Source organism: Convolutriloba macropyga, chromosome 1 (assembly GCF_964194025.1).
Source record: "Convolutriloba macropyga chromosome 1, txConMacr16.3, whole genome shotgun sequence".
NCBI classification, from domain to species: Eukaryota; Metazoa; Xenacoelomorpha; order Acoela; family Convolutidae; genus Convolutriloba; species Convolutriloba macropyga.
Genome location: NC_134468.1, coordinates 11,034,128 through 11,051,115, shown reverse-complemented (window position 1 = coordinate 11,051,115; position 16,988 = coordinate 11,034,128). Strand labels below are relative to the sequence as shown.

Sequence of the window (16,988 nt, the reverse complement as noted above, 5' to 3'; positions counted from 1 at the left end):
AAAGAGATAAAGATGCACAATATAAGAAGCTAACAAGGAACTGGTTCTTACCTATTTACCAACTCGTGCTCAAAATTTGTTTTCACTGCCATGTGTGAACAAACTTTGCACTGACAAAGGTTAAAATAGTTTCAATAGGAAGTATATCCATTTTAATATACATAAACCAATTTAAAAACGTTGAGAGGGAGGGGGAGGGGAAGAAACAGTTCGGTTTGTAAATATGGGAGGGGGAAGAAACTGATTGCTCGCTTTATAAATAGCCATATCAAATAATTCTCATAATCCGCTTGCAGAGATTGAATACTTTTCCTGCAAACTTGGCAATGTAAAAAAAAGAGTAAACATACCGTGTACCCATAGACGTTGAATGTGGGCCCAAATTCCGCCTGAGTACTGGAAATCGTTTCAGTTCCCTCATAGTTCGTCTAAAAACATCATTTGTTAACAATTAATTGCCAGGCTAATGAGCAAAACTTCAGAAAATCTGACTTAATGCACACTTTCATTTTAACTTTCACACATTACCACTTTGACATAAAAGCATAACTCATTTACAAAAACGTTAATTAAATGAAATTAGACAACTAAAAACATGGGACAACTAAAAAATGGATACCCCAGATAAATAATCGAATCTTTTCATTTATTGATTTCAAAATTCGCTGTTGTGTTATTTTTCAAATTGACATTATTCCCATATTTATATGTAAATAGTTTTGAAAGCTACTTAAAAGCTATAACCTAGTACATACCTGGGGTGCAAAATTGTGGGTGTGGGGGGGCAATAACCGAGAAGACACATAAATTGAACGAAAAGTCACATCATCGCAAAAACGGAGTAAAAACTAACGATTACTTATTTTGTAAGTGTCAAAAAGAGTTTTAAGTCTTTCTGCAATTTAATCAGATTAAGTAAATATGTTGACATCACTTTAGAGAACAATAAGCTAACTACTAAAACCAGTTAGCAGTAAACTCTAAGGATCTTTGATAGCTTAACGCACTGTCTTTGATTGCATTCTTACTGCCTGGGTTAACCTGTTTCCTAAGATTTCACTTTTGACCTTGAACGTCTTCGCGTAAAAACACTGGCTGAATACTAAATGCCAATCAGTTGAGACAGTGAGTGAGGTAAGTCTAAAACCAAATGTGAAACTCGTGACTTATGTGATAGGAAATATACAATGAGAGTTTAAAAAGCAAACGCCAACTTTGTAGAAAACAATGAGAGAGAACGTAAAAGAACAACAACCATTTTTCAAATACCTGTTTTTAGGATCAAATGCATTGAAACACTTAACTAAAAATTGAATTGATCAAATTCTATCGCACTATCAATAAATAGGAAGCAAATAGCATCTTAATAAAAATAACGGGGGACTACGTAACAAAAGCAGACAACAAACGCAACAAAAAAACTGGAAACCAGCGTGTCATAACTTCAGTTATGAATTGAAAAAATTCGTTAATCTCATCACAACTTAATGAGACCAATTATTAATGAAACTAAGTGACAGAACAACAAAATAACGATAAAGCGCCAAAATCCAAAAAAACTTGCAAAATCGTAAAAACGTGAGATAAGAATACAAACGGTCAACATTTGACTCATAGAAGAGCCACATAGAGCTGTCTATAATGAGACAGTTAAAAGGAAAACATCGTGAAAAGATGAAAACATCCACAAAAATATTTTTTTTCAATTGTGTTAAATTTGTTTAAACTGCTACATTTCCATTCAAATTCATTAATTCAAATTTAAGATATCCAGATTGAGAGGCACCGAGACCTATCATTAATGACGCTAAATAAGAACAACAAAACGGCGAAACCGAGAACCACTTTATATTATGGATACAGATAGCTTCCGAGTGTTAAAAAACCATTAGTTGGCTTTTGAAGGGTTTAAACAACAGCAACCATTTATTATTGGAACATGCGTGTCACTTTTATAGTATTCTGTACAAATACTTTTTAAAAGTGAAAACAGCGAAAACAGAAGCAAAATTGCGTCACGTGAAAAAATTCGTTCTCAAAAACTAAAAATCGGTTTAATCAACTATGTCTCATTTCACTTTATAGAAGTTTGAAACTATTCGCTCTTCACTTCTCTCCAGCGCATTCCAATTTGACTTCTCATTCACAAGAAAAGGTCGGAAAAAATGGACAGATCTTAAGAAAACCACGCCAAGGCAATTAAAATTCTTTGAAAAGTAAAAACCATAACTGGGCGAATTCTGGAGCCGACTTGAAGATTCGCCCCTGCCGAAAAGAAACTCTGGACGAATTGAACTTTTTCAATTCATTGGCAGCTACAAAAGCTACTACTAAAACTTAAAAAAAAAACTCAAAATACGCAAAAAAGTCCAAAAAACCAATAGAAAAACTCAATAATTTTCAATAAAAAACAAGTACACATCGCAACAATGAGAAATTGCTAGAAACTGGCAAAAAAGTTACAAATGATCAAATTTTGGTCAATTGTCTAACGAAAAATAGTTTTATACCATAGAGAATGTTCGGTACCAAAAAAAATTGCGTCTTTTAAATTTCCACTGAAAGCGATAAAACGAAACAGTTGCCAAAAATTTGCTAAAATAGCTTTCAAATTCGCAAAAAAAATAGATGAACAGCCTTAAATTGGATTAATTTTAAAAAAAGTTTTACACACTATCTGAACCTGCACATGAACAAAAAACTTTTAGTCTGTTACAGAATTGTTTTTTACACCTAAATTTCTCATTCTCTTCAAAAAGAGCGGTATGAAAAAAAGCCAACCTGTTTTCACTCCCTCTCAATTTTGTTCAACACTGAAAACACTCCTTAATTTTCACGCTTTTGATTTCCTGTTTCACAATTCACGCCAATAAAATTTATTTTCAAAAAGACACTTCTAATACTCCTCTTGTCCTAAAAAGACGAGAGCGCCTAATTAAGTCTTTGAGAGACTGACGGAGATTTTCAAAATTATATCTATTAATTTTAACATTCCTATTTCGAGAACCATTGAGGGGTCAACTAAACGATTATTCTATTGAAATACAATTTTAAATATAGTATAGGTGCTAAGTGGCAGTAAAAGCAATATTCTCCTCCGGTCTGCGGGACTCTATATCATACACTCACGCTACACAACTTTAGATAAATGTCGCTACATAGAAATTTTTGAAAATCAAAAGACGCAATTGGAAGGATCTACTGTGCACGAAACAGCGACTGCACACTTTCACTCCTTACTTATATTAAAACAAAAATCAGCAGTAGCGTTGGCTGCGCTTAAAAATAAATTAGACACTTGAAATTAATGTTTATATCAGGTAAACAACAGAACCACTTTTTGCTACTTCTAATTGGAATACCAGAAGGATTAGAATGTATTAACCTGAGTTTGCTTTACCTGCTAAAAAAACATCCATATTTTCTGTCTTTCATTTCGAAGCAGAGCTTTTTCTCCGTTTCAAGTGATACACTTAACAGGGCCTTTAAATGCAAAACTAACATATAGCTTTAGTATTAATCAGAAGGAGTGGTACAGGTCAAATAATATCGCCTGATTTTTCCGCACCCTTTTTGAAGAATTCAATTTTCAAAACCTTTTCTGAGACCACGAAATAAAGAGCAGAGCCTTATTGGCGACATGGTCAACTCTTGTGTGATCAAAATACTACAGAATTTTTTCAATTTTCGAAGTTAGGAGCACCAGAATGTCTATGGGAATACCATTGAGTAGTGACACAGAAATAAATAAGTTTCCACAAAATTGCAAATATTAAAATTTTTTTTGCGAATCATCCCCCCGAATAGTTGATATCATCTTTTAACAAAATTACCTAATCACTACAAGGTCAACACAACTCGACGAAGAGAATCAAAGCTTTGAAAAGCTAAATCTTTGTTTTTCGGCCATTTTTTTTCAAAACTATTAAAAATCGTTTCTTTTAAAATACAATTATTTTAACACATATTATACAAAAATGGGCAGTTTTCCAATTTTTTTCAGCATAACTATGAGATTATGATAATGGTAACTGCATAAAAAATGACTACCACTATTCCGCATAATTGACCATTAATAAAATTTTTTCAAAATTTTCAGATTCCTGTTATTTGTTTCCACAATATATTTCTTTTATTTTGACGAAGTCAAAAGGAAACTGCTGTGATCACTGTTCAAATATTTTTTACCAACGTACCCGAGAAAGAATAACAAAAGCCTCAATTTTTGACTTTTTTGCAGAAAATCTATTCCAGTTTAAGAAAAATTTTAAGCCATTCCCTCTTACGAGTTCCAAAAATTAGCGATTAATAAACATTCATTTTTGGATCATCATTAATGACAAGCGACCTTGAAAAATATTTTCAACATTTTCTTTTTCTCAAAAAACCTATCACCAAATTTGGGATAAGTCAAGATTTCATTGCACACAACTTCAGCGTCAAGATTTGGATCCAGCCAGCTATGCTTGATGAAGTTTCTTTTGATTGTCTCGATACTTGCCCGCCAAAATTGAGTAGCCAAAAAAGCCAGGCACACATAAAGTCGGAAGATGGTAAGAAAACTCATGTAATATGATAGCCAAAAAAGTGACTCGAAACTCGAAAAAAAACACTCTCTATTTTACTGGCTCATCAATTTAGTTCAAAGTACTTATCAAAATAGGCTAACCATCTATAAAGGAAAAGAATCGATCTATATACCCCTAAAATAAACCCAACAAAAACTATCTTAGTTAGACACCTTTTAATTGAACAAAATAAGAACAGTGCCTCATGTGCGTTTTGATGACCTGGTTAATTCTTCGCACTAAATTATGTGAAAGGTGAAATACGTGATAATTTCATATGGACATACCGCGTATATGAGGGCGTCCAAGGATCCAGCGTGAACAGAGCCAAGGAGAAAGTGTGATATTATGACTGGTAGCAAATAGGGAGACATAACAGCTCCGTTCAAATTACTTCTGCTGCTTCCTCTCGTGTTCAGATAGGAAATGGTGCCCAATTTCATCATCCGTTTTCACATCTGATCAGAGTTCGGGGTAGTTAGAGGGTCGCGTGATGATTTGTCAATTTGATCTCTGTTTCTATACGTCCCAACGTATCAATGAGACTCTCTGAACTAGTCCATCTTGAAATTAATTTACAATCTTTGTCTGAAATTTTAAAAGAAGACGCCAAATAAAGAAAAAATAGAATAGTTCATTAGGCTAATGTATACACAACTTCCGTGACTGTTAAATTACGTATTGATTGAAGTTTCGAACTTCAAATTGGGATGTAAAATTCTTTGTCTGCAACAGAAAATAAGTCAAAACTCAAAGACACTAAAACCTCAATTCGCTTAAAAGTTTTCATTTAACTAGTGCCGCAATTTATGCTAATTCTATCGTTTGGAGCAACGTTTTAATCACAGTCGTTTCAAACTAGTCCACATTATCATCAAATTAAAACTGCCCCGCTATAGTTGCCCGAAATTAGAAATACCCTCAAAACATCAAATGTAGGCAATATGTTATCGAGTATTACGAGATTGCGTATTTTGGTACATCGGGTAAACTTTCCTAGAATTGTCCACCCAACCCCCCCCCCCCCCGACCATATATAATCGATTGATATGTACACTGAAATGGATAGTCCCACCCATTATTAGGCTATTTAAAGCATTATCAGTTTAAGAAACGAATTCGAACAACCAAGTATGAAAAACAAGCCGACTAACGTTGGATGTATTGCTCTCGAACAACTATCGGGGCAATGTATTTTAGAGGTAGAGGGAGGGGGGGGGGAGTTATGAGCTACAAACTTTTATGGGTCCAAAAGCTTCCGACTCGCAGGGGCATGTACCCACAATATCCCGAATAAAAATCCGTGCCATTGAACTCTAAGCTACACGCACCATGCTTGCTTACCGCTTTTATTTTAGCGACAGACTCAATTTCTGATTATAATCACTCATAAAATTCAAGAAGTCATGCGTAAAAAAGACACTCAAGAAGCAAAATCGAGATTGTTCTAGAAAAAATCCAGAAAAAATTTTGCAGAAAAGACACACACGTTCACTATAATTGCTTCACACGTCATTCGAGAGCAATTAATGACAAAATAAAAACTATGTTAACGAGGGTGACAAAAGATTTGCAGTTCAAATTGTATTTTGTAAATTGTAACCAAATAGCTGAAAGCTTGTGTCATATTCGGAAGTAGAACTAAATCACCTTTACAAACAGTTAAGTCAGCAACACTTCAATTGAAATATAACCACTTATGTCGCATGAACCAGAAACAATAGAGAGAAAATTTGATTACCAAATTTGAGTTATAATCAATTTAGACAGACTACTAGCAACAGTACGAGCCTTTCTGTCGTCTCATTATCATGCATACGTAAATACACGCACAAACGTTCTGAACAGATTCAAAAAGTTTCCTAGAAAGTTCTACAATACTGGGAACGCAACTAAAATGAAAGATGTGAATTACAGTAACTTAAATCGGTGACTTAAAAAATTACGAGAATCAGGCGTAAGATTGACATGAATCATTCGTACTTTTTTCCTCATTGATTGAGCTAAGAAGATTTGAACTTAATTTTAATCCAAAAATCATTATTTATTTTCGGGAAACCGCTTGTAGCATTTTGTGCCAATAATAACCTGCCTCGAGCGCTCTTTATGCTGTTTGATATAAATACGCAGCAATTTTGCAGCATTTTAAGGAAAAATTTGGATGTGATTGAAAATCTCGTACGGCAGTAACTGCAGACAAAAATTCTGGTTAAGGACTAAAAAAATTCTTAACGCATGCCAAGAGTCGCGTCCGAAAAAAAAACCACGGAAACCCCCCCCCCCCTTAATTTTAGATTCGTAGGGGCTATTTCCGAGTTGAGTTTTATTTCTTTGGGGGTTTAATTCGTATCTAAAATTAGTTGGGTTTTTTTGCGAGAGGTTTATTTCCTAGACCCGCCAAGAGTGTGTAGGAGCAGAAATTAAAGGTAAGAGTCACTGTTACGCACTGATTTTTAGAGTATTTTTGTGGGTTGTTATTGATACAAATTATGGAGATAATCTAGAGTAATTATTGCCATTTTCCAAGGTCTTATTTAGATGTTTCACAGTGCGATTTTTAGCAGATATATTTTAACAAAGTTAGCTAGGAAAAGCCTTTTACTGAGCGGTTCGGATGTGCGATATATCCACTAGTTGCCTTGGTTTAGGAGTATCTGTGATCTCAACATTATTTCTGACGAGTAGTCTCAGACTTGGAAGGAATTTTAAAAGAATTGCCAGTTCAATCTTTTATTATTTCCTCTGTTAGAATTAAGAAAGATGTCACAATAATTGAAAGAAAGTTTTAGTTTTATCAACTGATTTCTGGGTCGGTTCGCTGGTGTTCTGCTGATAGTGGGTTCCGCAAGATTGTGCCTTTAGTCGTATTGGTCCTTCGCAAATATTTACTGATTTTCAAGTAGGGCGATTTCCGGCTTTTGTACGTCTCTTGGTGTTTGTTCAGTACATATACAATTCCGTATTAGCACCTACTTTATCAGAATAATTACATCACCAAGTACATAATCTCTCATGAAGTTATTTACTGATTATGTGAATTTATCTTCAGGAAACTCAAAAAAGTAAATATTAAGGCTTTTAGGCACTTGATATGTTTGCTGGTAAAACTGTCACTCTGCGGTTGTTTTTTGTAAACATAAACAAATTAGAGGTTACAGGCCTAGATGGAAATGTTAGCTATGAATGGCCTTGAAACTAAATGAATATTAATTAATATAAAGCACTATTTTAAGGATATTTTAAGGAATATCATCACGTAACTATGAGGGACGAAATAGGGGCGTGACACTACCCGACTTTATGAAAATTTTCCATGAAAATTTTGAGAATGAAGTGGGTTTTTACAATTTTTTCTATAAAACATATAATCTGCACAAGAATAAGGATATACACATATTTTTGTTGGAGCCACCCAATTTATGTTTTCTTAGAAAAGAGTTTTGGAACGAAAGCATTTAAGTTAAAAACAATTAAAGAAGTTAAGGGAAATAAAGGTTAAGTTAAGATAAAGTCAAAATGAAGAAGGTTGAGACAAGGTTAAAGGCTTTAAAGAAACATTTAGGGGAGATAAAATGCGCTAATTCAGAAGAAAAGAGTGGAGACATAAGATAAAGTGACGGTTAAAAGAACAGCGGGAATTAGCACTGGGAATAATCATGGTTATTTCTGTGAATAATGGCTCGAAAATTTTGAGGAGGAGACACATATGGTCAAACTGAAGGGATGGTTTAAAGCACTGGTTTAGGTTGTGAATTGAGGTACTAGTTTGAACTTATGAAGCACTGATTAGTTAAGCTTAATGAATGAAGAGATACTTAATGCGTGAGAGGAATAATACTTGTCAAACTTACATAAGACTATCAAGAACTCAAAGCATACTTTCCTCTGGGGTTTGAGCTGTATTCTCCAGTTCGTCTTCTGTATTGAACCGTTCCAGGGTGTTCAATGAGAGAGCCGAAGTTGTTGGCATGGAATTTCGTCTTCGTCGCTTGAGTGTTCCAAGTTCTTCTGGAGATATGACTGTTGGAGGTTGCTTGAGTTGTTTGGCAAGAGTTGTGACTACATCTGCTTTTAGATGTTTGGGCACGGAAACTACTGGGTTTAGCGGTACATTGGTTCCGTTGAGCTTCATGAAATTTGGTACCATTCTTCGTACAAAGGCTACTTTATGGTATAAGAACATGAAGAAAATATGTAACGCTAGATTTCCGATAAAAACAATAATGGTTAATGAAAGGGAAAGTTTGATCGGTACGTAAGATTCAAGTTTATCAATTAGTGCTGGCTTGAATGTCTTCATTTCAATGGTAATTGGCTTTGCTATGGCATCTAGTGACTCTGTTGATAATTTTCTGTTCGAGTAAATAAATTCCGTTTTAACTTTCTTCAATAAATCGAGATTTGCTTCGGTGGGAGAGTCATATTTCGGAAGTTCATGTATGTTAGGCACTGAACCAATTAAATGGGCAAGTGGATCTGGTAATTTAACATTAATTCTGGTTGCTGGAAGGTACTGACAACTTTGTAAATCAGCTCGAATCTTAATGTTGTCACTGAACATTGTATGTCCACATTTTAATGTGATTAACAGATGTTACAACCTTTGTGAGGAACATTGATGTGTCGGCCATTTTTATCCGTACCAATCTCACTAAGGGTATAATCACTTGAAGCTGATGTGAGGAGCCAAATTCCATATCCGAGGTTCTGTGCTCGTTCTGGGTTGGGTAACACAACCTTCTCTGTATCACATACTTTCAATGCTGAGATTGTGTGGTGAAACTTGAGGGTTGCTAGACACGAGGAGAATCCTAGGTGGGTTTCCATTGTCTCATGACAGATTCTGTATCGTGGCGATCCAAGACAGTTGTCATACTGAGCTTTCGTCAGTACTGTGGTTTCCATCTGTCCTTCTGAGATTGCTAAGTATTCTCCCTCTATTACATATCTTAAGGCGTCTACGGAGTCCTTCTGAGGCATAGGGATTACTATTGCACGATAAACTTCGAACACTGTCTGGCTAGAGGCTAGGGGAATGGCTAGTGTCAGTAAAAGTCCGTCTTCAACTGTCGAAATCTCTTGTACTAATTTCGCATCGTAGTACGAAAGTATGTCAGTCATGGGTATTGCCAAAGTTAGACGATCTGGGGCGTTCTTTTGGCTATCATGGACTGAATCAAGGATCTTTATCAAAGATTTACGAGGCACTAAGGAGATTGGAAGACGTTTGTCAAGCAAAGTAGGAATTGCGTTTATAACATTAATTCGAAAAGAATATAAGGCTGCTCTGTAACTTTTAATATCTGCATAAAGAGTGAGAAGTAATGAAGCTGCTGTATCAAAGTTAAAATTCAATTGTTGCTCTGATAATTGGATTTCCATGCAGGTTGCTAGTGCGTTCAGATTATGATCTATAATTGCGAACTGTTCCTCTACTAGTTTCCAGTTTCAGTTCTGGTTTTCTTGCATTTCGTTTTGAACTTTGTAAACCTTTGCAAGTTCGTCAGCAACTAGGAAGAATTTCTCATCGGTTTGTGCGCCGATTTCCATTACATAGTCATTGAGGCTGTTGAAACTGTTGGCTAATCTGTCGATGTTCTCAGCATTTTGGGACGTTCGCTGACAAGATCCGAAAATTCCTGTAATTCCACCGCATCCTCCGCTACTCATTGCGATTCCTGGACCAAAGAGTCCAATTCCAGCAACTGCGGCTGCTATTGCAAGCGGGGCGGCTCGTTTTTGTCGAGTGTGAGGGTCTTCTTCGACTCTGGTAAGGAGTTTTTCAGTCTCGTTGCACAATTTGAGGACTTCAATTTCGGCTTCTATGGTTTCATTGAGTATTTTTGTGTAAAGCCAATCAACATTGAAGGCAGCTGTTTGGTTCCGGTAAGTAGTGCTATGGGTAAGGTTGCAAAATTCCGATTTCGTGATCCATTTTTTCGAGAGTTCATTAAGTAGAGTCTCTACTTGTTGTCTGATAGTGAAATTATAGCGAGGAAACGGTACTAAAAATTCCACATTTATGAACTTTTCGGTAATCAGAATCTTTCCTTCTTTATGGAAGATGATGCCTTTATCCAGAGCTGCTTCTGTATTAATCGGGGTTTCAAAAGTGGGGCCAAAAAGTAAGAGATTCAACACAATTGTGAGTAACATTTTCATATTTCAATAATATCGACTATGTTTCAGGACAATCTTCTACTGATCTGGTTCTTCTGAGTGTTTCAACTGGCTCTATTTGGTCTTCCGGTGTTTATTTGCTCATTTAGTTACTTTACTCGGGCTTCTAGATCTAGTTTTCTCAATATGGCACTTGTTTATGTGATGTTTATTTATTTCAGGTGTACTTTACTTTTAGGTGATGTGTGCTGATGTGTGTATTTATTGATATTACTACTGAATATGGTGTTTAAACATGTTGAAGTGTGATTATTTGGTTGAATGATGGGTGTGTGATGATGGGGATAGTGGTTGGGGGGGTCGAATTATGCAGTCTTTACATGTTTTTTCGAGTTTTTCAGATTATTTTGCCCACAATATTGCACCATGTGCTTTAATATCACTGTTTCCTCTTTAATTATTGGATGTTGCACAAATGGGACCAGGTTTGTCGGAAGGAATGCTGTTCACTGGTCGAGGTTGATCCATCCGAAATGTAATATGACAGCGGTAGATAATGTAGTTATTGACAGTGGGAGTGGTGGTGGGACTGAGTGGTGGGTTATTATTAAATTAGTATTCTTTTTATTATTATCATTAGTATCTGGATTGTTGGGAGTGTGGGCAAATCGAAGGAGGAGGAGGAGGGAAGTGGGGAGATCAGAGGAGGCTGTCGAAGCAGATTCAGTGGGACTTATTATTTATTTTTATTTTATTTAACTATATTAATAGTTGTAATATTGTGTAATATTAATATTAATATAACTGTGTAAGGACTATTGGGACTGACTTTAATATTGTAGTTTTACATGTAATATTGAATGGTGCTACTAATATACTTCGTACATGGTGCTAGTAATATGGTAGTAATTAATATATCAAGACTTGTTTTGTGGGGGGGGGGTTGAGGATATAAGTAGGGGACAAAAGGAAGAATTAGAGAGGCGTAGTAAATAATTGAATGCTAGTGAAGGGTGTAATTGTATGTTCAGAGCGTTGTTGTGTGTTTTGCGGCATGTGTTATTCAACTAGTAGCGGTCGTTATAGCATGGTATTTAAACGTCCTTGGCATTTATTGCATAATTTGTTCTGTTTGTGTGTTTTCATTCCTGTGATTGTTCATTTTTGACTTAACACGTTAACTTTCTGCTTGCTTAATAACTAGTTTGACTCAATTTTGAAACTTTCAGATAGTTATTGTGAATCATGGATGTTGCCCAGTATGAGGATTTTCTGACTTTCTTGCGAAGCAAGTCGTTGTCTCAGTCTGAATGGATGTATCCATCATTTGTTCGGTCATCTGAGGAGCGACGAGCTTATCGGGACAAAGCAGAACATATGGTACTGGGGACAAATAACGTGGGAACATCAGAATTGGCCGTACATCGGGAGGTGTTGATGTACAAAGTGGAAGTGAAGGTGGGCAGCGAGATGCAAGTTCAGGTGAAGGAAATTCCAACTCAGCAGATGGTGTCTCAGGAGTTGGCTTGGCTTCATGTTGGGTTTAGTGCTTCTGCAAAGCACATTACTCGTGTGAGGTCACAAGTCGATCGCCTGAAAGCTGCTGGGTTCTTCTTTCCACGGTCAATGGGAGGATTGCAGGCCGCTGTTGAAAGGTAATTGCATATATTTATAATAATTATTTATATTTTTATTTGTTTTTCTTTAGTTTGTGTAGTAGTTGTAGTATTTTACTAGTTGTGAAGTGGTGTATGCTTATTGTTTAGAGCTAATCGTGAGTGTGTGCCATGTTTCGTGAAGAAGATGTTCGGCAAAGAGGTGCACTGCACTTTTTTCCGTGCAAATCTTCGTGCAAATGTGTGTGCCGAATTGGGGTACGAGTTTTACAATGACATTTATGCTGAGCATGTGGACATAGTGTCATTCAAAACTCCAAAGTTGCTTGGTGCGGCTGGTGTGAAGGCCGAAGTTGGGGGTCTGTGTGCTCTCAGTGCTCTGTACTACACTTTAACTGGTCGGAAGTCAGGTATTTGTTGTGTTTTGTCGCAATTTTCACTAAGTTTATTACTTTAATTCACATTTGTTTGGTTTGTTGCAGACAGGAAGGTTCCCAAGCGTAATGTTCGCGCTCTACGCTTGGCTATTCTGGCCAAGATGCGTTCGCCTAGGTTCTCTGAACTTGTAAAGGACCAGTTAGGGTACTTTGTGTCGGAGTATGAGATTGCTGAGAGTGAAGATAATGGGTCGTTGGCCGAGTTCTGGGTAAAGTTTTATTGTAATTACTGTTAATTTTGATATGTGCATGTGTAGGTAGGTACTCTTTGAGGTTTTGTTGTTTAGTTTGTCGGTATGGCTTCTTTCCTGGGATGCAACGTCAATATTTATTGGCAGTATACTGAGGAAATGGGGGGCGGCTGGGTGTGTTACAGGCATTCAATCAATGCTAAAACCACCGCTCCTGCTGTACTGATCCAGTGCATCGGGAAATTCATCGACAATGAGTATCGGTACCATTGTGAGCCAATTGTGGACTTTCCAAAGTGAGTATTTAGCTGTTTTTGTGCAGATTTATTGTATTTTCTATGTAATTTTCGGGCTTTTTGTTCATTATATTGACATTTAAACAGGTTGGATGATGCTGAGCGGTACGTGACTCGTTCTACTAGGACAAGAGGTCAGTCCGGTCAGTGTACTAGTGGTCGTGGTACCGTAGCTGAGGATAGCGCCGATGAGAATTGACTAGTGTCGGTGCAATTATATTAATCATGTAGTTTAGTTTCATCTATAGGTGAGTTTTTACTTATTATTTGTCAATTGTAGCTTTGTTAATTGGATTTGACTGTTGGGACTAGCAGCTGTGAAGTGTGTGAACGTGTGGTAACATTTTAATTGCAGTGTGTGACTTTATAATGACATATTTGTGAAAGTGAAATTTTGGTGACATAACGACTTTTTTGATTTTTGGGCATTAACTTTAATTTACTTGTCAATTATTGATCATAGACTGGTTCTAATGGTTCTAGATACTTAATCTGGTTGTTAGCAGCACTTGTGTGTAATTTGAACTGGTTTGGAAGAGTATTTGGTACTAATTTTCACATGTAATTTTTTCGTAATTTTGGTGATTTTTCCGCATCAGGGCTGGTGTGGTAAATATGTGAATTTTTCAATTTTTATTGAAGTTTGGGCAAATTCTTTGGCTTGGCCCAATCAGTAGACATCGGTGGGCAATAACTATGCAATAAATTCAGGTTTTTGGACACTTTTTGGTCAACTTTTTTACTGATGTCTGAAAAAACGAAAAATGCGAAAAATTGAGGGCTCCAGCGTCACTCAATTTTTAAATTGCTCCAATCGGGCTCAAAATTGGCAGGTCGCTTCTGTGGCTTAAAAAACCCTGCAGCGCAAAAATTTGGCGCAATTTAAGCATTTTTCGCAAAGTTATGATTGTTTTCGTGATCTGAACCGGGCTATTTTTGAATCACGAAATTTCGGTCTGAATAAGTCGTCACTGTTCATACATTATCGGTATTGAATGGTTAAAATGGTACTGTCTGTGCTTGGTACTAATGTATGTTACTGAATTATAGGGTTTGAAGCTATTTATCGGGTCATAACGTTGATTTTTGGGTCCAAAATGCGAATTTTCAAGCATGATTTTTCCACTAATTGAGCTTCTTCGAGACATGTGTCGGTCTGGTGATTCTCTAGTGGCCTAAATCAGGTGCTAGCTGTTAGTGCTGATATCTATGGGTATCAGAGGTAGCATTTTGGTAGGTTGGGAGTTGATTAATTTAGGTTTTATGCCAGATTTTCTGTGAAATTTACTGAATTTTTACTTGTGATGCGTCATGTTTTGTGCATAAGTTGACATAGATTGATGATGATTGATTTTTGGCGGTAATTGTGGGTCATACTAGTGAGTACTATGTTGGTGGCAGCTTTTGGTGTGGTTTAATGCATGATTTGACTATAATATGTTGAGTTTTTCACTTTAGAATTTCGGACAAAATTTTGTGAAATATGTGCAATTTTCGATTTTTTCACTTTTTTCAACATTTATGAATTTCTATGCAATTTTATTGGTTTATTAGGCTTGGACAACTACTAGGGAGACTGAATATTGAATATGGGCTCATAATTCGGCTATTTGATACTATTTTTATAGTCTAATTTTGGCTCTATTTTGGCAAATTTGAGAAGAGTTTGGTAGGCTTCAGTTTTTTACTATTATTTCAACATTTTACTTAACAATTTTTCGGATTTTATGAACATGTGCGTAAATTTTCAAAAAGTCTCCAAAATTGAGGGGCCCAGCGTCACTCAATTTTTAAAATGCTCCGATTGAGCTCAAAATTGGTGAATCGCTTTATCGGCTCAAAAAACCCTGCAGCGCAAAAATTTGGGAGTTTCAACAATTTTTTCACGAGTTATAACGTTTTTGCTGCAGTGAACCTGGGTTTTTTGAAAAGGCTCAGATAGGGGATAGGTTATTGGCTATGAGGCTATGAAAAACTTGTTCAAAATGATTGATATTGCTATGGTTGGACTGCTTATGAGTGGGGCTAACTGAATTAACAATAAAATTGGGCATATTCGGGTATTAAGATGCATGTTTGATACTTTTTTCGGAAATTTCACTCGATTTTTTGTGATTTTCGTTACTTTGGCAGTCTTTTCTCAGCTTGTATTGGCACTAGGGGGCTGGGAGTGCATATTCTGAGAGCTATAGATGTGGGAATGGCGATGGTGTGGTTAATTTTTGTCAGAAGTTAATAATTTTGACTCTAGTGGGAAATAACTGAATTTTTCCTGACAAAATTGTGGCGATTTCAGAGCTTATTTGGGTTTAAGTCTTCACGGCTGATACTGGGACGAGCTGGGACTGGTTTTTATGGTACTACAAAGCTAGTGGGGGGTCGCACTAGGAATGTAGGGGGTATAGGTGGCTTTTATCGGGTCAGGTGGAGAATAAAATGACAAAATTTTTGAAGCGGAGGATTGAAGCAGAAGCGCAATTTTCGTTTTTTCGTCATTTTTCAACATATACTTGGAGTATTGGGTTTTAACGGTTGTTTGAGGTTGTACCATGTGGGTGGCAGCTGTGAGTAGCTGCTGGAGGCATTTGGGACAGTTTTTGGCATATTTTTGGGGTATAATTTACACTACATTTTAATCAATTTTAGCACACTTTGGTAGGGTTCGGTATTTTTGTCATAACTCAACTTTTATTGATTTTTGACGGGATTTTTGGGTACTGGGATGTCAAGCGTGAGCAGTAGAATGGTCTAGAGCTATAAAATGGGTCAATTGGGGGGTTTTTTGTGGGAGTTATCATTGAATTCGAGCGGATTCGAAAAGTGTCAAAAATTGAGGGCTCCAGCGTCACTCGATTTTTAAAGTTCTCCAACTCGCTTCAAAATTTGCATGTCGGTTCCTCGGCTTAAAAAATGCTGCAGCGCAAAAATTTGGAATGATCGGGGCATTTTTCACAATTTTATGACTGTTTTTCTGAGTTGAACCTAGGAATTTCGGAAGGGTCAATTTTAGACTAAGTTTTTGGTACTTAGAACGGGTCGAATGGGGTCAATAAAGGCTGGAATCGCTTCTACTGGATGAGGGCTTTTCAGAACAATAGGTTAATCCAGGTTCGGACAAGTAGTTTTGGAGATATATCAAAATAACTGGATTTTGAGGTCAAAAATTTTCGGTTTTTTGGCGATTTTTGGGCTTTAGGGCTAAGTTGCTCAGGCTTGTTGGGCTTTTGGGGCGGATGAAGGGTACTGCTGGACTGTACTGGGTCTGTACATATTAATGGATATAGATGGTTATGGGTAGAGGGTCGAAGACTTGACATATAAGCTCAAAAATGATGTTAAAATCTAATTTATCATAGCCACTGGCGAGTTTTGGAAGACTTAAGTGTGTAATTCCTGCATCTATTACTATTTCTCTCAGTTCATAGAGACTTGCTAATACTGATTCGTATGTGGGTTTGTGGTAGTATCTAAATTTGGTAACTAAGCCGAAGATATAACGTTCGGAAATGGGGTCGAAGTAGATTAAAACTGAGCCAATATCTGGTGGATATCTAAGTCTACTTGCACTTGGGGCTGCTGGGTACCAGCTTTTGACTTGTCGGGCTAATCCCTTTGCCATTGCAAGCTCTGCTGATATACAGTGTGCAAAAGAGTGTGGTGAATATAAGATATCTGTTGGAGAACTTAGATATGTTGCATTTATTTCTTGACTAAAATGGTTTAAATTTTGATTAGATGAGACTGGTGAAGATTTTTTCGA

At 36.5% G+C, this 16,988-nt stretch overlaps 1 protein-coding gene across 1 annotated transcript in view; it reads right to left on the bottom strand.

Annotated features, from left to right (window-relative positions):
• LOC142334944 (uncharacterized) overlaps window positions 1-5,283 on the bottom strand; it is a 33,764-nt gene extending 28,481 nt beyond the window's left edge. The window contains exons 1-2 of the mRNA XM_075383275.1: window positions 4,856-5,283; window positions 351-428 (exon numbers count right to left, since the gene is read on the bottom strand). Of these exons, the coding sequence (XP_075239390.1) occupies window positions 351-428; window positions 4,856-5,014 (237 nt within the window). The 5' untranslated portion in view covers window positions 5,015-5,283. The remainder of the gene's footprint in view (window positions 1-350; window positions 429-4,855) is intronic.
• Between the last annotated feature and the right edge of the window lie 11,705 nt (window positions 5,284-16,988).